This window comes from Chenopodium quinoa, unplaced genomic scaffold (genome assembly GCF_001683475.1).
Source record: "Chenopodium quinoa cultivar QQ74 unplaced genomic scaffold, ASM168347v1, whole genome shotgun sequence".
NCBI classification, from domain to species: Eukaryota; Viridiplantae; Streptophyta; class Magnoliopsida; order Caryophyllales; family Amaranthaceae; genus Chenopodium; species Chenopodium quinoa.
Genome location: NW_018742899.1, coordinates 1,029,848 through 1,053,175, shown reverse-complemented (window position 1 = coordinate 1,053,175; position 23,328 = coordinate 1,029,848). Strand labels below are relative to the sequence as shown.

The following is a 23,328-nucleotide window of genomic DNA, read 5'->3' as shown; positions in this document are numbered from 1 at the left end:
TTCGAGTGGAACTAGGCTTAGCAAAGCCGCTTGAAAAATGAAAGTCTCACTCCAAGAATTATCGGCAAAACTGACTTTTACACAGTTAGCTAATGCAAAATCCAAACACTACCCGCAATGCAATTAACCGGATCTAAATTAATCTGACGTAACCCTACTTGAATTAAACTAACCGGATAATCAATATTTCTAATAATGATTATCTTATTAAAATAAATAAATTGGCAATGTAATCTCCAAAATGACTCGAACCCAGCCCCTAACTCAAAATCAACCCAAATAAGTTTTATCCGAAAATGAACCATCCCTTTGCTAGCGGGTCACTTAGCTCTCAGGGTACGTAAATTGAAATATAGTCACTCCAGGCATAGGAGTGTACGTAAGGCGTAAGGCAATGTGCCGTCAATTGTAAGACAAATATTCCCTCAATGAAAGAAAATTGACATATTAAGGCATGTAAGAAGTTGCATTGACTAACAGTTATACAGAAGATACAAATGCATGAATAAACACGCAATAAATCTATTTAAAACTGTTAATTAAGGTGGTCCATCCACATCATTAAGCACAAAGATTATGAATGGGACCGTATGTTTACTAATTAATTGACACTAATTATATGATTTCTATCTAATTAGCTGACTCATTATTCCTCTTAAAATATTGCCTTACCTACTCATCTACTCCGTACAATAATCCTTTTATATGGACTACTTTCTGTTTAATTTTGTCTGCAATGTTTATCAATTTATCTTCAAAGATATTGTTATTTATAAAACGTGGTGCATTTGTACTTTGTTAGATTTTGTATAAATTATAACATTAAGAAAAGAAAATGTAAAAAGTGGTTGCTTGATCTTACTATGTTAGCCAAAGCTAGGAAAACCCTTATTTTTATTTTATTGGATCAGTTTTTGCACAAATTGGAACTTCTTTCATTTAGAGATAGGTTGATAGAATTTTGACTGTATTTGTACACTAATACATGAGGAAAAAAATTATGTAGAGATTGATTTAAAAATCTTATTGTGTAAATCTTGTTTAAATTCCATATTTTTATAATTAATTGCGAAATTTTATTATTAAGAGCACTTACAATGGTGAGCATTTTATTTGCTTATGGGCATATTTTGTGAGCAAATAAAATGCTCAATTTTTGCCTAGACTCTAGGGTAGCTAGCTTCTCCTACACCCCCATGCTACTACGTCGTTTTATATTCAAGCCATAAATAATCATTCTGCTATTTTTTTTTCTTTATCTTTTTTCATTTTTGTTAACTTTCTATTCAAGCAACTATATAATGATTTTCTTAACCTAATTTCTATTTTATTTCTCTCTTTTTTTACTTATTTCATTTTCTCTCTCCTGCTTTTTTTATTTTTCCCCCAATTTTTCTCTCTCTTCTTCCATGAAAATTTCTAGCTCAATTGTGTTTGATCGTGACTGTGATTCTAGCTTAATTGCTTTTGATCGTGATTGTGATTCTATTTTTCCTGCTGGAGTTGGTTTAGTCGACTCGTTTTCGCAACAATGTGAGTAATTTTTCCCTCAATCATTCGATTTTGATTATGCTCTGTTTTCGCATGTAATAGTTCGATTTTGATTTCATAATTTGATAATTGTATGAACTATAGTTTATATAATGCTCAATTATAATTTTTGGTTTTGTAGTTTTGCTTATTGTATGAATTAAAATCAAAATTATGGTCGATTATAATATTTGATTTCATTTTTATTTATGACTATTTTAATTTATAGTTTGTGATGTATTGTTGTGATTTTATTGTTTTTCTTTGTAATGTTGTTATTCGATTGATGTTTTTTCCAGTTTTCTGCATTTTAATGATTGTCTATAGTTTTATAAAATTTGACATTCAATTAATGCTCATGTATGTTAGATTATATGTACATTTACGTTAACATAGGTGTAATTACTGTAATTTACATTTATCTATGTAATCATAAATGTTCATTTATATGTTTTATTATCATTTTGATATATGTTCATTTATGTAATGATAAATGATCATTAACAGTTTACATGTGGTTATTGTACATTATTGCTATTATTTGTGTTCATTTGTTACATTTTAATATTGCAGTGGAAAAAAAGAATGCTATTTTATTTGAGGAAGCAGCTAGTTCTGAATTTTATGGGAAACAATTTCCTTCTGAAGATGTGGCTTATGAAATGTTTAATGAATATGCATTTAGAAAGGGCTTTGGAATTAGAATTGGAAAAAGTAAGAGGCGAAGAGATGATTCATTCTCTATGAAAAGATTTGTTTGTACAAATGAGGGTTTTAAAGATGATAAGTGCAGGAATAATAGGATGTATGAGAGACTTAACATAAGGACTGGTTGCTTAGCTTTTGTGCAGTTTAGTATTGACCGTTCAGGTGTATATACATGTACAAGACATGAGATGGTTCATAATCATGAAATGATTCCTGTTGACAAGAGACATTTAATAAGGTCTCAAAGGGATATTTCTAAGGAACATATTAATTTCATTTCTACACTTAGATTGAGTGGAGTTAAAGTTTCTGATTCTTTGAGAGCTTTGAAGAAGGAGGTTGGAGGGTCTCCTAACCTTTGTTTTACAGCTCCTGATGCTTATAATGCTATTTCTGTTGAAAAGACAGCTAAACTTGGGGGAGGTGACAACAATCAACTAATCAAATTTTTTGCTAAGAGACAAATTGATGAAGCAAATTTCTATTATGATTTTGAACAAGATGAAAATGGTGCATTGGTTAATTTCTTTTGGAGAGATGGAAGGATGATGAGAGATTATCATTACTTTGGTGATTTGTTAGTTTTTGATACTACTTATAGGACTAACAAATATGGTATGATTTGTGCTCCATTTGTGGGTATGAATCATCATGCAAATAATGTGATGTTTGGCATGGGATTTATACTTAATGAAAGAACAGAATCATTTGAGTGGTTATTTGATACTTTTCTAACTTCTATGGGAAGGAGAAGTCCTATTACTATTATGACTGATCAAGCTCAAGCAATTGCAGCTGGGATAAGAAATATTTTCCCCAAAGGTGTTCATCATAGATTATGTGTGTGGCATATTGAACAAAATTCTAAGAAACACATTAGGGCGTTGAGAGCTTTGGATGGTTTCACTGATTTATTTGGTTATTTACTGAAGTATTGTGAAACTCCACCAGAATTTGAGCATTATTGGAAAAGGTACTTCTGCTTTATACTTGTTTAGCTTCTTAAATAATTTTTACAGAAATGAACATTTAGTTTTTTATAAATGTTTATTTATAATGATCATAACTGTTATGCTTAATGATCATGTTTCATTTACAGAATGTTGTTGAAATATGACTGTGCAAATGTTGATTGGTTGAATGATTTGTATAAAATCAAAGAGATGTGGTGTCCAGCTTTTTCAAAGAAATTTTGGTCAGGAGGTGTGCTTTCATCTCAACGTAGTGAGACAACTAACAAATCAGTTTCTCAAAGGCTTAACAAGACACAAGGTCTATGTGATTTCTATCAAGTGTTTCTCGAAGTGGTTCAAGAGTGGAGAAGCAAAGAAAAAGGGAGAGATTATAATACTATCAGAGGTAATCGTCATTTGGCCTTTGCATACATTGAGATTCTTGTTCATGCTAGATCATTGTATACTATTCAAGCTTATGTGCTTTTTGAGGAAGAGTTCATTAAGGGTACTGCTTGTGATCATAAGGATGCTGGTGTGAATTTTCCTAAATATTATTATCATTTGTGGAGACCTGGGAAAGATATGATCAAGCACGAGGTTGTTTTTAATAAAGAAACACATGCAATATGTTGTACATGCATGTTGTTTAGTGAAATGGGTTTGCTTTGTTGTCATGCTCTTCGAATTTATCATATGAATTGTGTTCATAAGATTCCAGATGACTATATATGTAAGAGGTGGACTAAGGCTGCTATGTGTAGTCATGGCCTTGATGAACCTACAATGAAAACCAATGTAGTATCTACAAGTGTTTGGAGGACACAAACACTAAGGAAATTTGTTAAGTTGGTAACAAGTTGTCAACACTCTTTGAATGCTAGAGCAGAGGTTGAATGTTATTTCAATCTTTTAAAAGAAAAGATTGAGAGTGTTACTGGTACTATTGATTTTAATGAACCGGTTGAAGGTATTGAAATTGTTGATCATGAAGTTAAGAATCCGGCAAAATCAAGACCTATTGGAGAGAGGAATTATAGGCCTAAGAGTAATTTAGAGAAGGCTTATAACAAAGCCAGGGGTTAGTGGTTGAAGAAAAAGTCAGTATACACTCCTTATAAAAGATCTAAAGTTCAAGCAGTAGTTCAGGTAATAATGCACATTTATGTTTTTGTTATTGATCATTTATGTTCAAGAATTGAACATTTTTGTTTTGCCTTAGGAATTGGACGAGAATGGGTGTCCTATATCTTATGCTAATTCTTTGGCTGATCCTAATGAGTTGATTGTGATTGAAGATCCAAGTGCTCAGGTAAAAACTTATTTTCTTTTTTTTTTATCTGTTTTTATCAAATTCTTTAGAATATTAAACATTTTTACTTTTAATTTTTTTTCAAGGTTTGTAATAAAAAGACTGCCATTGTAGAAGATATCCCTTCAGATGATAGTGTTTCAAATGACTTTGAACAGGTATTATGTAAATGATTATGTATGTAATTGTAGTTGTTCATTTTAGTAGTTTAAGTTGTGATTATAATGTTTTTATAATTTTCATTTTATCATAGGAATATGGATATAGCTCTATGCAATCAAACGTTAATGTTGATCCAGACATATCTTCTATTGTTAAGGTGAAATATTAATCATCTACCTTTTAATTTTGTATAAGGTCATTATGAATTTTGAATTTGATCATTAATTATTTTAATTTTGATTATTAGGGTAAAACAGCTGCAATTGCTCATGATGTTGATAATTTTCCAACAAGTTCTCAATTGCCACCAAAGAAACCAAGAAATGTACAATTTCCCACAGTTGTGCATGCTCAAATCAATGCTAAAGCTCCTTCTAAAGTTTCTAGCATTGTTCAAAATCCTCCAAAAGCTTCAAGAAATGTTCAAGTTCGTTCTAGTGTTCCGAAGAAAGTTCAAGCTCCTTCTAATGTTCCAAGAAGTACTCAAGGCTGTTTTCGGAATGTTCAAGTTGATTCTAGTATTTCAAGAAATGTGCATGATGTTCCTAATGTTCCAAGAAGTACTCAAGGAAATTCAAGGAATGTGCAAGTTTCTCCTAGTGTTTCAAGGAATGTTCTACTTTCTCCTAGTGTTTCAATGAATGTTCAAGGATCTCCTACTGTTTCAAGAAGTACTCAAGGAGGTTCTCCACAGATTTCAACCAAATATGATAGGTTATTAGCGTTTTTTGATACTAGTGTGGCTAAGAGATTGGCTACAAATGGTAAATAAGAGAGTAAATCAATATGCAATTATGTTTTGGTGTTTAACTATCAACATTTTTAGTTGTCTCAACTTTATAGAGATTCAAGTGCTTTAAGTTTTTTATATTTTGATTTATTAAGTAATTTGAATTTTTTTTTTCAAACTATTCTTAAATGTTCTATAAATGATTATTTTTGCTTTTGGAAGTGATCATATACTATTTTAAATAGTAAGAACCATTATTAAATTGGAATAATTATATTAGATGATTTAAAACTGGCACTTATAATGTAACACTTTACTATTTGTAAATATTAAAAAGATAATAAATTTTGTCTTTACTTGAACAACAACAACAAAAACTTATGTCCATACAAATACTGAAAGCAAGTATGATCATATATATGTCTATATATGAACATATTGTATTAAGCTTGTGCAAATCTTCTTGCTGCTCTTCTATTGTTCTGTGACTACCTGTTTCCTTCATTCAGCATTAGTTCAGCAGTGTATTGTACTCTGAGCTTTCTGATTTGGTTCACCTGTTCCAAGAAAATAATTTATTATAAACATGAACATTAATGGGATATAAATGATCATTATGTATTATAAAGTGATCATGAAGTATATTTTTTTGTTTTGTTGAAATTTACTTACATTGTTTGGTTTTAGGTCACAAACCCATTCTTCATTGGGATCAGCAGTGAAAGTTTCCATATGTTTCATAATGTAAACTCCACAGTTGGTGTAATCTTCGTTGCTCCTCCACTTCATTTTTTGCAAAACCACCTTATATTTCTCAATAGAATCTGCATCTTCATACCCCAACCCTTTCAAATATTCTGCATATCCTTTTAACTGCAACATATACAGAAAAAAAAAATTCAAAGGATCATATTAATATTGATCATTTTAATTTTCAATATTGATCATTTTGTATAAACAAATTGATCATTTATATATCTATTAAACAATATACTTACCACCAATTGGGGTTGGTTTTCATACTTTGTTGCAATTGTTTGATGTTTTGGCAGTTTCCTGTTGTCAATTATATGCATTGTCTCATTGATATGATCAATGCATAGAAGATAGAAATGTGCATATATGGCCACTGGAAAAAAAATCTGTACATAGTACACAATATTATTATATATACACATTAATGTAAATGAACATATTATAATTCCATATTGTTCATTAATACCTGTTGATATCCAACTGCACTCTTGATTTTGTATAACCTCAATTCATTTGTTATTCTTTCTTTGAAGTATGCAATTCTAAGCTCCATTGATGATCCTTCAGGACACACTGTATTTGCATACATAATTTGCTGCAAATAATGCACAAGGATCATTTTAATATTCATAATGATCATCTAGTATAAGTGAATTGATCATTTTAGTACACCAATGTATACATGTGTAATTTCAATAAAGACTTACATGTGGAAATGTTGAAAAGTATAACTTGTTCTTTGACCTTTTTTGATTCAGAAGTACTGCCCATGAATCGATCACATTGTTAACTACTAATGTATCCCCTTCAAGAGTTTTCATCTCTTCCCTATTGATCGAATTCACTCCATCATAGTATAGTAGCTCACTGCAAAATATCAATTTTTTAAATTTTATGAGTTTACAACAAACATAATGTTAAAGTTTTAATGAAGTAAGTGATGTATACCTTTGATCTTTTCCACTATAAGCATAGTCTGTTACAAGTTTGTTCATTGTGTCTTCATCTTTGAACAAATCCTTGTACTTGACCATGTATGGAGATCGGAAAGCAAGAGGAACATTTGGGATTTCCCTTTGTGGCCTAGTTAATGTGACCATATATTAATACAAATATGAATTTTTTTAATAATGAACAAATAATTTATATAAAGAACAAATAGTAATACCTTATCTCTTTTTCCTTTGCAATCTCAGTTTTTTCCTTCTCAGCTTCTCTTGATTTTTTTCTTTCCAAAGTCTTCTCTCTGTCACTGAATAAATATTGAATTATGAATGATCATTTAGTATATTGATAATGAACATTATAAATCTATACACATGTAAAGACCATTTACCTTTGTCCTGTTGTGTTTTTGGAAATTTGAATCTTCTCTGTTTCAATTTCTTTTGAATCCTTTTTTGTCTCACTGAATATAAATATAGTATAAATGATTATTCAGTTTAATGAAAAAGAACATGTATATGTGGAATAATCATTTACCTTTCCTTCACATTTGAAGCATATATCTGTTTCTTCTTGTCTTCTCTGAAATATTAATCATGGTTAGTAATGAAGAGTAATTAATATAAAAAAAAAACATTATTCTCCTTTTTTGAACAATAAACACTTAAAATATTACTAAGACATTTAAATTAAAATACATAATTTACATATCTTAAATTGTGCATTCCTACCCTAAAGCAAAATATTCCCTTCTGATTTTATAATACATATCCATTACTAACTTCACAAACAAAAACTGTCCAAAATAATTACACTTTATAACCAAATTTATTCTACATGTCCATTCAAAATTATATATTTTCTAACAAGATAGGTCTTCCATGTTTACCCCATGCTTCCTCCTTTCTTGTTTGATTTATCAATGATATCTTCCATACTTGAACATGCTGGAGATTTCAAGATTGTAGAAATATCTCCAGCACCTTCCCTATTTTCAGTTGGTGTCTTGGGATCACCAACTTTTGAATCAGATGCTGCAAACAAAATACATGAAAAAAATTTAATATAACTAGAAATGAACATTATACTTAATAATTTGATCATTTATTTGTAATATGTGAACATTGTACCACTCTTTGAATTTCCTTCAACATTTTCTTCTAATGCTTCAGATTTTGAACCTTCACCTTTGTTTAATGCTTTTTGTATTAATTTGCATTCACACATATATAGACTTAGTATCATTAAAGAAGAATATTTTACAATCACAAATGTTCATTTAATACTATATAAGTGAACTTTTTACCTTTTTTGAATTTCCTCCATCTTGTGGTTCTTCAGAATTTGAACCTCCAACTCTTTCTGTTGATTTAAAATATATGAAATTGTTAATGTAAATGAACATTTGTTATTCTGAATATATACTTTTTTGAATATTTAGACTAAACAAACTTATTATTTTATAAATGAACATTATACTTTTCATAATTGTACATAGATATTAAAGCTTTACCCTCTTCTGGCTTAGAAGAAACATTTGCATCAGTTGTTGTTGAAGTTGTGGCTGCAACCTTAATCTGTGCTTCTGTGTTCAAATAAATTAAATTTTAATTCTTTAATTATATTATACTCTTTAAGTAAGGATATTCAAATTAATGACAGTTTTTAATTAAGCATATTTACCAGTTGTTGGAGTTGGGGGAGTTAAGTTGCAACCCAAACTGAATACCTTCCTTATATCATATTCCTTCTCATTTCCTATTTTCTTTTTTTCTGCTTCACTTGCCTCCATCAGTTCCTTCTCAATTTGAGCTATGGCATTCAAAAAATCCTCTGATCCAAATATTTCTTCATCTTGGCTGAGAATTGATGGTTCTCTTGCCATCTTTCCCAACACTTCATCTACCTTCTTGACCAACTGATTCTCAGGGAAGAGCTCTTTTGCCTTAACCAATTTGGTAGAAAGTCTTGCCAAAGATGCACCAACTTCTTGTACCATTGATGCAAATTCATTCATAAAGACATGTCATTTATAGAACATATAAAAAAATCATATAAGACATTATGTGTTTTGATATTGAACATTTCATAATTTATAAATGATCATTTTATACCTTAGGATTGTCTTCAGGCTTTTCTTCTATTCTTGGAAGGACTTTTCCATATCCATAGTTCAAATCATTTTCTGTTTTTATCCTTTCAAGTGACATATCCCTTTTCCAACAAGAAATTATTGGAATTGTTCTTGGTTGTTTTTTGTTCAATCTTTGAACTCTGTCAAAGTAGAACAGCTGCACCAAAACCCATTACTATAAATGAACATATAATATAATACAAATGAACAATTAATATAAAAGATTAAAATTTTAGACGAAATCGATATTTAACATTTTGTTAATGAACATTCATTGTTACTAAAATGAACATTTTATAATTTACTATTGTGTGTTGTAAACTTACCATCAGAAATTGCAGTGGTCCATTGTAGAATCCTTTTCTTCCACTCTTTCTCCATGTCACATGGCAACTGATGAGAGAGTCAAACACTTACTGACACCAATTCAAGTTTTTTATTTTTTCTTTGTCCATCATAGAAAATAGAAACTTGAAATAGCATTGGTTGTTTGAAATACACTTCATCAAACAATTCACAGCAACTACCAAAAAGTTGGTGAGAAAATCTTCTTCTGCTGGCCTTTGGTTTTTGAATTTATCACTTGTATATTGAGCAATAATTTGGTTTACAGATGGTGTTTTGCCTTGCCATTTTGACCTCCAATTTTTTATAAATACACCAAAATCTTCACTTGCTCTGTCTGATTTGGCTTCAACAATGGGAATGTCTCCCATTGGCAAACCATATACAATTCTCACATCCTCCACCTCAATTTCAATTTTCTCACCTTTAGGCAGCTCAAAACTACAACTACTGACTTCAAAGCTATCTAAAACCCAATGGCTGAATTGTTTGTCAAGCTGAGGAAGTTCTATATCCAACAACGGCCCCAGTCCTATTTCATGCACTAATTTCTTCTGTGTATCACTCATTTTCTTAACCCAATGCATGAATTTGACATGGCCTCCTCTTGTCGAACTTCCAACTTCCTCTTCATTCTTTTCTTCCTCCTCTTCTTTTTTTTAGCCACTGAAAATTCAGTTTTCCTCTTCACAATCTTTTTTATTGGTTCCCTCTCATACAGAACCATTCTTTTTTCTTCAGCTTTTGGTTTTTTCAATGTTGTTTTCTTTTCTTGAACTACTTCCACCTCCTCACTTTCTTCATCTTCTTCTTTTTCAGCATCAAAAGCTGGATCCTCACTGTCTGATCCACTATCAGTATTACTTTTATCATCTTCTTCATTTTCCTCCTTTGATTGTTCTTCAATGATTTTTGTTTTCTTCAAAGGGCCTTTAGCTGATGCAGAAGACCTCTTCTGGCCACCTAAACATTTGATCAATTATAATATGTAAAATGAACATATATATATGAAAGTGTAAATTGCTAGTTTGTATTTGAACATTTAACTTTATTAATATGTACATTACCTTTTTGTTCTACTTTTTTAAGAATTTTCTTTTCTGCAGGAGCAGAACTTGTTGCAGGGACTTCTTCTTGTTCTTCATCCTCTGATGGTTCATCATAAGGCACTTGATCTATGACTTTTCTTTTTTTTTGCAGGACCTTTGGCTGATGCAGCAGGTCTTTTCTGACCACCTAATTATTTGATCAATTACATTAAGTAAAATAAACATTTTAAAAGTGTAAGATTGTAATTGAACATTTATTGTTTTAGATATGTTCTTTTACCTTTTTGGCCTGCTTTCCCAATAACTGCAGCCCTTGTACGCCCTGTTTTCTCAGCAGGTTTCTCTGCAACTGCAGTTGCAGCCCTTGGACGCCCAGGTTTTTTGGGTGTTGTTGCTGCTGGTAGGTTTTCAGCAATTGCTGCAGCAGCTGTTGCTATAGCTGATATGCCAGGCAACTTAACATCTGCAAATAAACATTGTTATATAAATATTAGTATAGTTGTAATATTTTATTTAATATGATCATTGTTATATTAGAAATTGTACATTTTATTTACCTCGTGATTTACTTCTTGTTCTTCTTGCTGGTGATTGTTCATCTTCCTGTTTTTTCTGATTTTCTTCCAATTCTTTTTTCTTTTGATTTTTCCTTGCAACCATTTTCCTTCTTGGTTGCTTTGAATTTTGTGAAGATTCTTCACTCTTTTGAGACAAATTTAACTCTTCAACAGGTTTTATACCTCTCAATATTCTTGTCAACTCCTCATCCCTTTGCAATTCTTCTTGTCTTTCCAATTCTTCTTCTGTTTCATCCTCAATCTAAATTTCTTCACCACCTATACATTTAAATCATTTACAAATTAATAAATAAATAAATAAATCATTTACAAATTAATAAAAAAATAAACATTAAACACATTAAAACAAAATATACCCTTAATTTATTAATACATCATCTATTTTTTAAATTTCCTTCTCTTATTCACTAAAATTTTTCAAATATTAATACATAAAAATATGATTATATAACTATATAAAAATTAATTATTAAATTTTTATTAAATATTTATACTTTATTAATTGATTTTTTTTTATTAAAATTTTACAAATTATTTCAATTATGAGATTAAGTATTGAAGTAAATGATTGTATATTAAATATTATATATATGAATATTTGTAAGTATATCAACTTACTTGGGATGTAGGTTGTCTCCTAATAAATAGGGTTCCCACTTTTTTATAACTTCATTTCTATCCAATTTGTTGTCTATTTTAGAACATTTTTTTCTCTCATGAATTATAGGATAAGGATTGAACATTCCATTGTCAAATTGCATCAAGTGTATCACTTTAAATGGTACATCACTACAATGTAAATTAATATTGTAAATCATAAAAATTGACATGATGTTTCTATGTTAGACAAATGTACAGAATAGTTCATATAAATGATCAATATAGTTGTAGCAATGAACATTTGTATACACATATATGGATATATATAACATAATATGAATTTTGACAATATAGTGTTTTGTAAATGTTCATTTTACTACACAGATGAATAAAGTATATGTTTTCTATTTGTACAAAATGGAATTTAGAAATGAACAATTAATATGTCAGTAAATGTATACAAATAAATTTAGAAATGAACAATTTAGAAACAAACATAAATTGCATGTTGTACACATAATATACAAATTTGAACATATGTATACATATATATGCACACACATATGCACACAATCCAATTTGAACATATACTGTTTTGTATTTGTTCAATATATTTCACAATACTATACTTTATATTTTTTTTGGTTGATCATTTAATCAAAATTATGCATACATTCCAATATTAACAGTAACTTGTTTAAATTTTTATTATCGTCTCAGAAATAGAGGAAAATTAAGTTTATTTTGAAATTAAACAGTAACTTGTTTAAATATGAGCAAATTTAAATAAATTTATGCTTATAATTCCAAAAAAAATAGTAATACTTACTTTGATTGTTCTGGAATTCCAGTATTTTCAATTTTTTTCCTGAAGCATCATCAAAAAGAAAAAATACCAAAAAATTAGGGTTTTGTTTTGGAATTTTCAATTAATTTTACACTAAACATGTAAAACATACTTACTCATTAGATTTTTGGTTTGTTGTTGTTGAAATTTGTCGAGATTGTGCAATTTCGTCTCTTATGTTGGACATTTTAGACAATTTTACTTGCTAGTTGCATGTACGAAAATGGAGTAGAGAGAGAAAATGGAGGTTGAGTGAGAAATTGGAGAAAGAGGATGAGAAAGAAAAATGTGATTATTTGAAAAGTTTTTTTTTTAATTATATATATATATATATGGGTGGGGTAGTGGGAAGTTACTGGCAGTTTTAGAGGGAAGTTACTGGAAGTTAGTGGTACGGCGTCGTTTAGGGGGGGTGTAGGGATAAATGGCTAAACTAGAGTCTAGCCATAAATAATTACATCAACTACAATGGTGAGCAAATCCAAAAAACCAAAAAAAGCCCATGGGCAAATCCAAAAACGCCCATAGCTTGGGCATTTTTACTGATGAATAGTGTTAGAAGTGGGCCCCACAACATGCAGCGACGTGTAAAAAAATTTGGCTGCCAGCATATCAAAACGACGCGTTTTGGGCAAGCAGCCTTAAAGGCGCGCCTCAAAACGCGTCGTTTTGAGGTTCAGAAATTTTAAAAAAAAAAAAAAGCAGAGTTACTGTAGCGCGTCAGCCAATCCGCCAGTGGGAGCGCGCCAAGTGTCTTGTGCAGGCTGTTGGCCAATGAAAAAATTAGAGCCGTTTACAACGGTAATAATATTTGTATTTCATTTTCTGAAAAATATATTTAGTAAAAAAAAAAATTACCAACGGTCATAAAATTAAATTCTCTATAAATAGACATGCATTTTGATATATTTTGATATAATTTCGTAATCACTTTAAATCCTCCACTTTTTTATTTTCTTAAGCATTTAAAATTTGTAGAAGAATATTTTTGTTGCAAAACACCCATATTGAGGTAAATTTTTTTTTTTTTTTTTAATATTTAAATTCAGTTATGTAATTAAATTAGTATATATGTGATTTTTTGAATAAAAAAAAAATATTGTAGGCCACGTAATTATATTGCATTATGTAATTAAACAAAGTTGTTGATATTTTCTCCATAAATTACTAAATTTGTAGTTAAAGTGTTGCAATTATTGGTTATTTTTTTAAAAAAAATATATACATGTAGTTATGTATTAAAATTAGTATATATGTGATTTATGGAAAAAAAAAATTGTATGCCATGTTATATAATTGCATTATGTAATTGAAGAAAGTTGTTGATATTTTCTCCATACATTACTAAATTTGTAGTAAATAAAGTGTTCCAATTATTGGTTATTTTTTTTTAAAATATATACATGTAGTTATGTATTAAAATTAGTATATATGTGATTTTTGGAAAAAAAATAATATTGTATGCCATGTTATGTAATTGCATTATGTAATTGAAGAAAGTTGTTGATATTTTCTCCATACATTACTAAATTTGTAGTAAATAAAGTGTTGCAATTATTGGTTAATTTTTTTTTTAAAATATATACATGTAGTTATGTATTAAAATTAGTATATGTGTGTTTTTTTTGAAAAAAAAAAATATTGTAGGCCATGTAATGTAGTTGCATTATGTAATTGAAGAAAGTTGTTTATGTTTTCTCCATACATTACTAAATTTGTAGTTAATAAAGTCTTGCAATTATTGGTTAATTTGTTTTTTTAATATTAAAATTTAGTTATGTATTAAAATTAAAATTAGTACCTCCACAGTATCAGACACCCACTCAGTTTCCCCTACGAAACCATGTTAATGAAGAATGTACACCTGAAACTGAACATGATAGCAACACACAATTCAATGAGAGCGAAGAGGACAGCGTACCAGAGACGCCGCAATATCCTCCACCAGTTCCCGAACTGAAATCCAACCAGGTTGTTGCACGAGCGACTCGAATTTGGTCAGTTGCGGAAGATGAAACTCTGATTGGGTTGTACTTGGAGATCAGCGAGAATGTTATTAAAGGCACGAGCCAGAAAGCAACTTCCCTTTGGCGCGATGTACACGCAGCATATCAAATTGCTCATGCGGAGAAGCCGCATATACTTCCACCAAGACCTATGAAGAGTCTGACGTCGCACTGGAGAAGGTTGGCAGCAGACACACTACAGCGGATATCTTGCTATGATGAAGCAGGTAGACTTCCGGAGGGAGGGAGTGGTTACAACGAAGCTGACATTATAAAAAGTGCGTCGAAGCTTTTTCATCTCGCCCAAGGTCGCAATTTTGCTTTTCCTCACGCGGTTGAAATGCTTAATAGAGATCCAAAGTGGAGGCCGAAGCTGAGATGGTCCTTGTCAAAGAAGGAAAGAAAAGCTGTTCGTGATGTTGAGGAGCAAGGTAGTGCTGGAAGTGGGAAGAGGTCCAGAGATGATGGAGGGGATGAAACCCCTACGGATGGTTTTTCATCTGGAGGAATACAACGACCCGAAGGTGTGAAGAAAGCAAAGGCCAAGCGTAAAGGGAAAGAAGTAGCTTCAGAAAGTGATTCGTTTGAGCTTAGCGAACGAATGAAGGAATTCGCTACAATTCGCGAGAGGGAGGCCCTTCTGAAAGAAGAGAGGATCAAAATTGAAAAGGACAAGGAACAGAGGAAAAGGGAGGAACTTGACATTCATAAGATGAAAACCTGGTTTGATATGGTGCAAGCTCTGAAGAATTCGCCTACGCCACTCACTAGGAAGAAGAGTCGTACAAGAATTTTTTACTGGGTAAATTACAGGGCTTGTAAGCATGTTTGGTTGTAGTAGGTGTACGCTTGTATTAGTTAAGTTTTTAATTATGCGCAATATAGTCTTTTATGTTTAACTTGTATTAGTGATGTGTTTAATTTCAATGTCATATGTAAACTTGTATTCTGATTTTCCAATATTGAATGACAAGTTGTTTAACAAGTTGATTTCAGTTGTCATTGTTACCGACATAGTTGCATTCAATTGTTGTCATTGCGTAGTCACTTTTGGTCTGATTTCACTTTAACTTTGGGTCATTCATACCAACATAATTGCAATAACTCTTTGTCATTGATTAGTCACATTTTTGTCATTGTGTAGTCACATTTTTCTGAATTAACTTTGTCAGTATGCTTTAACTTTGGGTCATTGATACCGACATAATTGCAATAAGTCTTTGTCATGGTGTAGTCACATCTTTCTGAATTCACTTTGTCAAGATTTGTCATTGTCAACTAGCATAGTATACCTATTCCGTGGCTGAAAATTTGATTGCTTTAGTCGGTGTGGTCATTCAGATTTGTAACCACATATTCATTTGATATATTTGCTATATGTAGTAGGCATGGCACATATCCACAACCACACCAATTCAAAAAATTACAATATTAATACATGATGTATTCCAGATCATCATCAAGTTCAAGTTCAAGTTCATCTTCTTCTAATAATGAAGAATATGATCAACTCGTTGATGAACTCTTCACATACCAACCCCCATCTTTCCTCATGCCCCAAACACAATCCCAACGTACTTCAAAAACACGTAGAGGGTGTACGAACAGAAGAGATAGGGAAATGGGACATGCCAGGTTGTTTAATGATTATTTTTCCGATAATCCTGTGTACAACACCACGCAATTTATAAGAAGATTTCGTATGCAACGGCCTTTGTTTTTACGCATAATGAACAAGGTCGTTGAAGGTGATGTTTACTTCAAGCAGCGTAGGGATGCAACTGGAAGGTTAGGCTTATCACCTCTGCAAAAATGTACAGCCGCGATAAGAATGTTAGCCTACGGCATGGCTGCAGACGCCGTTGATGAATACGCTCGAATCAGTCAGTCAACCGCTCGAGTTGCCCTACAACGTTTTTGTGCCGGGGTCATTGATCAGTTCGGAACCGAGTACATGTGAAACCCTGCAACTGATGAATTGGCCCGGATACTGCATCAAAATGAACTACGTGGTTTTCCAGGCATGATAGGCAGCATTGATTGCATGCATTGGGAATGGAAGAACTGTCCAACGGCTTGGAAAGCGCAGTACGCCGGTAGGAACAAGAAAGCAACGCTAATACTGGAAGCCGTTGCGGATCAGAATTTATGGATATGGCATTCCTTCTTGGTATTCCCGGATCTTGTAATGATCTTAATGTGTTGTACCGTTCACCAGTGTTCGATGAGATTCTTCATGGTCGAGCTCCTCCGGTAAATTTTACAGTTAACGGCCATGAATACAACATGGCTTATTACTTAGCCGACGACATTTATCCGAAGTGGGCAACTTTTGTTCAGGGTATCACATTCCCTCAACTGGCCAAAGATAAAATGTTCGCTGACCACCAGGCTGCAGCTCGAAAGGACGTTGAAAGAGCTTTCGATGTTTTGCAAGCTCGATTTGCAATAATACGAAAACCGTCGCTGGCGTACGACGAGGACATACTGCGGGACATAATGAAAGCATGTATCATTATGCACAACATGATTGTTGAAGATGAGCGCCACAACTACACTCGAGCCGAAGTTCTAAGAGCCTTCTACGAAGAAGATCAACAAGAATTAACACCAGCATCAACGTCTACAACGCCACCGTTTGAATTCAATGTAGGCCGACCTACCGACTTTGACTTTAACGCATTTCTACAGCGAAAAGCTTCCCTCCGTGATAGAGAAATTCATCTATCTCTGAAACGTGATTTAGTCGAACATATTTGGTTACAATACGGGCCAGGTAATTAGGGAAAAATTAGCACGACTTTAGGCCTAGTACTATGGCCTATCTACTTTTCCGTACGTAGTCGAGTTATTTTTTAATTGTTGTGTTTATTTTATTTCTTAAGTTTAATTGCGCATGACGTTGCAAATGTAATTGGTTTCTAGTATTGTACCGCTTTTAAAAAAAAATAAAAACATTTAAGAAATTTTGAGCTTTTTTTACAATTATTTATAATAACGTACTTAATTTTACGACAAATTTTAACGATAAAAAAGACAAAAATTAAAAAAATATGTTACACAAATTTAAAATAGTTTTTATTTATTTGGAGTAATATTGTTAAAATATAAATGAAATTAATAAATAAAGAAGTGTTGTGTAGGAGAGAGAAAGTAATGGTGGGGTATTGAAAAAGTAAGAGAGAGAGAGTGGTGGGTGGGCATTTTTTTTGCTCACCATTGGGAGAGAAAATGTGAAAAAAATTTGCCCATGAGCAAAACTAATTTGTTGAGAGAGAAAGTGGGAAGAGAGAGAGTGGGTGAGCATTTTTTTTGCTTACCATTGAGAGTGGTCTAAATATGGAGTAAAAACTATGGTTTGTTCAAGTATGATTTTTTATGTTATAGTATGATCATGTATGATTTTAATAATATTATTAAATCAAGAGAACATATTATGTACGGCTGGACTGACGAAACATCTCGTGCGTCAAAACACAAACCACGAATTGAAAAAAGGGGCGAGTTTGAAGTCCGGTTGTACCGGGCTTTACGGGCTTGATTAAAAAAGACGCGGGTTTGAAGCCCGTTTGTACAGGGTTTTGCAGGCACGATTAAGACTAGATGATATCCTCCAACAACTGGATGATATCCTCTAAAGACTAGATACTAATTGATGTCCTCCTAAGTGAAAATGATATCCTTAAAATACTAGTTTTTATCATCCAACCTGTTACTAATATAATCCAAAGACTGGACGATATCCTCTAACGACTAGATAGTATCCTCTAAACACTAAATACTAGTTGATATCCTCCTAATTGAAGATGATATCCTTAAAAGACTAGATTTTATCATCCAACCTGTTACTAATATAATCCAAAAACTGGACGATATCCTTAAAAGACTAGATGATATCCTCTAAAGACTAAATACTAGTCGATATCCTCCTAAGTGAAGATGATATCCTTAAAAGACTAGATTTTATCATCCAACCTGCTACTAATATAATCCAAAGACTGGACGATATACTTAAAAGACTAGATGTATAATCCAAAGACTGGACGATATCCTCGAAAGAGTAAATGATATCATCCAAACACTAAATACTAGTTGATATCCTACTAAGTGAAGATGATATCCTTAAAAGATTAGATTTTATCATCCAACCTGTGACTAATATAATACAAATATTATATGATATCCTCTAAAGAGTAAATGATATCATCCAAAGACTGAATGATATCCTCCACAAACTAGTTGATATCCTCCTAAGAGATGATGATATCATCCAAAGACTAGATGTGTATCTAAAATTGCTTATGGAATGTGCATATTCAGCGAGTATGAAATGTGCAATTGCTTAAAGTGACAGAAGATACAAGAAGTTGATTAATTTTTTCGAATCTTATTTTTTTTGTCATATATCATCCAACACTTTAATCATTTAAGTTGTATGTATTTAATTTGTCATCTTATTCAAAGAATCTTAAATAGTAAAAGTAAATTTTTCTTTTGGCAGTGTTTAGTCTTTTGCAGCATTATTTTTTGTTTTTTTGGAAATCATAAACATATTGTATTAGTCAAATCTTAATATTTCCTATGTGTAATATCTGAATTAGGCAAATAAAATTTTATTTTTTCAAACGTTAAAGCTAAAAATCATGTTTATATCAGTTTTTTGTCAAACCATATATTAATGATTTATTTAATCAAGAATAAATTATACTTCTTATACAACAAAAAGAAGATATCTTCTAAAGAACGAATTATATCATGTAAGATACTGGATGATATCCTAAAAAGAATTAATGATATCAGACAAAGACTAAATGATAACCTTCAAAGACTAGATTATATCATCAAACGTATGGATCATATAAGACCAAGTTATCATATACATCTATCACCATTGACAAAAAACACTTTAATCATATAGGTTTTATATATTTGGTTTGTCATTTTGTTAAAAGAATAATAAATAGTAGATCTACAATTTTTTTTATAGCAGGCTTTAGATTTTTGGAGTGTTATTTTTTGGAAATCATATTTACACTTCTTCTAATTCTTCTTCTTCAAAAAATAAAATAAAAATTAAATAATAAAAAAAAACCCTTCCTGTTTGAAATGGAGAATGAGAATTTTTATGAAAACATGGAACACTGCACTATGAAATGAAGACCGTCTTGCAAATTTTCGCTTGTTATTATATTTTTATCTAATATAATAGTGTTTATATCTTACTAGTAATTAATTTTTTGTTAATGTGTGTTTTCAACCTCTTCCTGCCAAATGCAAGTTATTACTGCTTTCATTTAAAGATACAACAAGAGTGTATAGAGGGAACAATGGACGTGCTTGGAACGTCAAGGTGCTAAGTGTGGAAGAAGATACAGACAATTCTAGAGGATTTTTCATTGATGAAAAGTGGTAGGACTTTGTGGATAGAAATAATTTAGCTGTTGGTGAACATCTTCATGTGTATTATAAAAATAAAACTTTTTATATTAGAGTTTATGATAATAATGGTAATGAAAGGCTTCCTACCGAAGCCGAAAATGGTATTTAAGATGTTGTACTATTATTTTGTTTTAATCCTGAAATGTTATATATTATGTATTATGCTTTATTATGATAATAAGATAAATAAAATGATGTATTATGTATTTTATAACCTGCTTTATCGGAAAATAAATATCCTCAAATACATTTCATATCCGCAAATTAATATATCATATCTTCAATTGAGAAAATAAAAATACTCCTAAGTTAAGATGATATAACATATCCTCAAACAACTATATGATATCCTCAAAGATACATATGATATCCTCAAACAAATATATATCATATCCTCAAACACACATATGATATTCTCAAACAAATATATCATATCCTCAAATAGACATATCATATCCTCAATTGAGAAAAAAAAATACTCCTAAATTTAGATGATATCATTAAAAGCCTAAATATATCATATCCTCAAACAAATATATCATATCCTTAAAGATACATATGATATCCTCAAACAAATATATCATATCCTCAAACACACATATTATATCCACAAACAAATATACCATATCCTCAAATAGACATATGATATCCTCAAAAACCTATACCATATCCTCAAATAGACATATGATATCCTCAAAAGAATATGTTTATGAACAGAGGATATAAGTATGTGGACTGAGGATATATATAAGAATGTGAAATGAGGATACCAATTACACATATAGAATATATAGAATATCATTCAAAGGATTGAGGATACGATTCACACATAAGAGGATATGATCCTCACAATAGAGGATATTCGTATGTTTAATGAATTTAAAAGTGTTTCAATTAATAAAAAAAATATCAGTATAATGTTTTGAAAATAATATGTTTTAAGTATGTGAACTAAGGATATAAGAATGTGAAATGAGGATATAAGTACATCAATTGAGGATATATGTATACAAAAAATATCTCTATCATCTCTTATACAGATTATTAAAAACATCTTAAATAAAATATTATTATTATTAAAAATATCTTTAATAAAATATTAATATTATTCAAAATATCTTATCCTAAACCAAACGACACATTGTTTCAAAAAAAAACTAAAAAAAGAAACCCTAAACAACATATAACTTCACGCCCCCCTATATAAAGTACAGTTTTCTTTATCAAATTTTCACTTCAAATCTATCCTTTTCTTCACTATCCTTTGGGCTATCTCAAGGGTCAGTTACGAGAGCCATTGATTGATGCAATGCTGAGGAAAAGCTTTGTATTGATATCACAAAGAAAGTGAACAAGACCTCGTGAAAGAGAAGAAGAAAAAGGCGTGGGAAGATGATATTGCCGCTGCTGCAGAAGGTTCTGAAGAAATTTGGGAGGAAATGCAGAAGAATAAGAGGGTGGCTGGACAATCCACAAAATAGTTATCCATAATTGTATCTCTTCTTCTCATCTGATTTTGAGAACTCACTAGGGGAGGGTAACTGCGTTTCTTCAAGTTTTTCAACTTCAAAGGCAACATCTTTTAGCTTTGAGCTTGCAGGACAATACCTACAAACAACACCCTTTCACTTCCAAATTCTCTAAGACATCCCAATTTTAAAAGATGGGATGTTTTAGAGAACTTGGGAAGTGAAAGGGTGTGTTTGTAGGTATTGTTTGCAGCCTCAAAGTTAAAAGATGTTATGTTTGAAGTTGAAAAGGTAGAAAAAATGCAGTTACGCTATCGTAGTAAGTTCTTGAGAAATCTAATGACAATAAGGATATGATTAAAAATTAATTATTTTTTTTTATGTATTTTCATATTCTGCAAGATGTTAGAAAAATGTAATATATATATACTTGCTAATAAAATTTTATTTCGTATTAAGGCTTGTTTCCTGCCTCAATAAAAACAAATCCTGAAACGCATATATCATATCCTCAATTGAGAAAAACAATTCCTCAAACCTCATATATCATATCCTCTTATAAATAAATTATATAGTTTGATTATTGAATATCCTCAAACAAATATATTATATCCTCAATAGAGTTAAACAAATCCTCAGAGCTTTATATCATATCCTCTGATAACAAATCTACCTCGACTTAAAATCATCGAAAACAAATCTTAAAACACATATTTCATATCCTCAATTAAGAAAACCAAATCCTCACACATATGTATCATATCCTATTATAACAAACTGTATCATTTAAATCAGTTTTACAAACCTACCTCAACTTAAAAAATAAAAAAAAATAAAAATAAAAATAAAAAAGCGCGGGTTTTAAGCCCAACCAAAAAATCTCGTGGGCTTATATATATTAAAAAAAACCTAGGTTTTCACGCCGATACTCATTTTTGTTCAAAAAAATCAACAGAAAAGTGCAATATCGATGGAAGAAAACTCGGCAAATTATCGACAAAAATGAATTAATGATCAACAAAATGCAAAAAAAAAAAATCAACAGAATGAATCAATTTCACCGAATTTTTCTGCATCAACGTCAAAAAATTATAGAAGCTCGATTGAAGAAAATGAAGCAAATGCTCCGGAAATTCAATCAAATGCTAAACAAGTACAGAATGATCCTGAAAAAGTATCAATTTCTCCTACTGAATCTACTGTAACATCTGAAAAAGTAGGTATTTTGATCTAAATTTTTTGCTTCATTTGAAAATAGTATATGTTAACATTCATATACATCTAAAAATATATGTATTTTTATCTAAGAAACATCTGAAAAATATGTATTTTTGATCATATAATTTGTAATAGAATAGATGATACCATATCATGTTATCCACTGAATAGAAAATATCTTCCATAAAACAAATAACTCCTCCAATAGTACTTTTGATATCCTCCGTACAATAAATGATAACCTCAATAATAATAATGATATCATAAATTCCTAAAGACTATGTCATAGAATAAAATAAAGGATGTCATCCATAGAAATAGGGATTATAATGCATAGAATACAGGATATAATACATAGAATACAGGATATCATAGATAGAATAGAGGATTTCATTCACATATATTGAGGATATAATGCGTAAAATAGAGGATATCATCAATTGCATACAAGATATCATTAATATTAAATATTCTCTATAACTTATTAAATATTTTTTCAAATTGCAGATTTGGAATATTTCAAATATGAAAATGATGAAAACATCAA

The 23,328-nt window shown here is 30.7% G+C and overlaps 6 protein-coding genes across 6 annotated transcripts; 4 read left to right on the top strand and 2 right to left on the bottom strand.

Annotated features, from left to right (window-relative positions):
* Positions 1-1,128: 1,128 nt before the first annotated feature.
* On the top strand, positions 1,129-4,676 carry LOC110727021 (protein FAR1-RELATED SEQUENCE 5-like). Its single transcript, XM_021906556.1, has 4 exons — positions 1,129-3,211; positions 3,338-4,253; positions 4,414-4,503; positions 4,590-4,676. Exons 1-4 carry the CDS (start codon positions 2,043-2,045, stop codon positions 4,674-4,676), a joined length of 2,262 nt encoding a protein of 753 aa, XP_021762248.1. The 5' UTR covers positions 1,129-2,042.
* LOC110727072 lies at positions 4,489-5,478 on the top strand. The gene is made up of 4 exons (XM_021906611.1): positions 4,489-4,503; positions 4,590-4,661; positions 4,757-4,822; positions 4,913-5,478. The coding sequence occupies exons 3-4, from the start codon at positions 4,775-4,777 to the stop codon at positions 5,435-5,437; spliced, it is 573 nt and encodes a 190-aa protein (XP_021762303.1). The 5' UTR covers positions 4,489-4,503; positions 4,590-4,661; positions 4,757-4,774; the 3' UTR covers positions 5,438-5,478.
* Positions 5,479-6,250: 772 nt separating this feature from the next.
* Positions 6,251-8,032, bottom strand: LOC110727020. Its single transcript, XM_021906555.1, has 8 exons — positions 7,986-8,032; positions 7,634-7,678; positions 7,488-7,559; positions 7,320-7,403; positions 7,100-7,234; positions 6,859-7,018; positions 6,618-6,746; positions 6,251-6,537 (listed from the first exon to the last, which is right to left on the bottom strand). Exons 1-8 carry the CDS (start codon positions 8,030-8,032, stop codon positions 6,340-6,342), a joined length of 870 nt encoding a protein of 289 aa, XP_021762247.1. The 3' UTR covers positions 6,251-6,339.
* Positions 8,033-10,140: 2,108 nt separating this feature from the next.
* On the bottom strand, positions 10,141-12,836 carry LOC110727019 (titin-like). Its single transcript, XM_021906554.1, has 7 exons — positions 12,766-12,836; positions 12,632-12,670; positions 11,871-11,991; positions 11,365-11,443; positions 10,905-11,087; positions 10,643-10,723; positions 10,141-10,418 (listed from the first exon to the last, which is right to left on the bottom strand). Exons 1-7 carry the CDS (start codon positions 12,834-12,836, stop codon positions 10,141-10,143), a joined length of 852 nt encoding a protein of 283 aa, XP_021762246.1.
* A 54-nt stretch (positions 12,837-12,890) lies between these two features.
* On the top strand, positions 12,891-15,493 carry LOC110727017 (glutathione S-transferase T3-like). Its single transcript, XM_021906553.1, has 2 exons — positions 12,891-12,896; positions 14,459-15,493. Exons 1-2 carry the CDS (start codon positions 12,891-12,893, stop codon positions 15,491-15,493), a joined length of 1,041 nt encoding a protein of 346 aa, XP_021762245.1.
* Positions 15,494-16,093: 600 nt separating this feature from the next.
* Positions 16,094-16,615, top strand: LOC110727016. Its single transcript, XM_021906552.1, has one exon. It carries the CDS (start codon positions 16,094-16,096, stop codon positions 16,613-16,615), a length of 522 nt encoding a protein of 173 aa, XP_021762244.1.
* Positions 16,616-23,328: the final 6,713 nt, after the last annotated feature.

What these genes read in the sequence shown, in the direction of transcription:
- LOC110727021 (XM_021906556.1), top strand. Translation starts at nt 2,043, where the DNA reads ATGTGGTTATTGTACATTATTGCTATTATTTGTGTTCATTTGTTACAT. An exon ending in CTAAGAGTAATTTAGAGAAG is followed by an intron (nt 4,254 to 4,413) that starts GCTTATAACAAA and finishes GTTTTGCCTTAG; the next exon opens with GAATTGGACGAGAATGGGTG. An exon ending in TTGAAGATCCAAGTGCTCAG is followed by an intron (nt 4,504 to 4,589) that starts GTAAAAACTTAT and finishes TTTTTTTTCAAG; the next exon opens with GTTTGTAATAAAAAGACTGC.
- LOC110727019 (XM_021906554.1), bottom strand. Translation starts at nt 12,836, where the DNA reads ATGTCCAACATAAGAGACGAAATTGCACAATCTCGACAAATTTCAACA. An exon ending in ACAAACCAAAAATCTAATGA is followed by an intron (nt 12,671 to 12,765) that starts GTAAGTATGTTT and finishes ATGATGCTTCAG; the next exon opens with GAAAAAAATTGAAAATACTG. An exon ending in GGAATTCCAGAACAATCAAA is followed by an intron (nt 11,992 to 12,631) that starts GTAAGTATTACT and finishes TTTACATTGTAG; the next exon opens with TGATGTACCATTTAAAGTGA.
- LOC110727020 (XM_021906555.1), bottom strand. Translation starts at nt 8,032, where the DNA reads ATGGAAGATATCATTGATAAATCAAACAAGAAAGGAGGAAGCATGGG. An exon ending in AAAAACACAACAGGACAAAG is followed by an intron (nt 7,404 to 7,487) that starts GTAAATGGTCTT and finishes ATATTTATTCAG; the next exon opens with TGACAGAGAGAAGACTTTGG. An exon ending in ACTTTTCAACATTTCCACAT is followed by an intron (nt 6,747 to 6,858) that starts GTAAGTCTTTAT and finishes CATTATTTGCAG; the next exon opens with CAAATTATGTATGCAAATAC.
- LOC110727016 (XM_021906552.1), top strand. Translation starts at nt 16,094, where the DNA reads ATGATGTATTCCAGATCATCATCAAGTTCAAGTTCAAGTTCATCTTCT.
- LOC110727072 (XM_021906611.1), top strand. Translation starts at nt 4,775, where the DNA reads ATGCAATCAAACGTTAATGTTGATCCAGACATATCTTCTATTGTTAAG. An exon ending in ACATATCTTCTATTGTTAAG is followed by an intron (nt 4,823 to 4,912) that starts GTGAAATATTAA and finishes TTTGATTATTAG; the next exon opens with GGTAAAACAGCTGCAATTGC.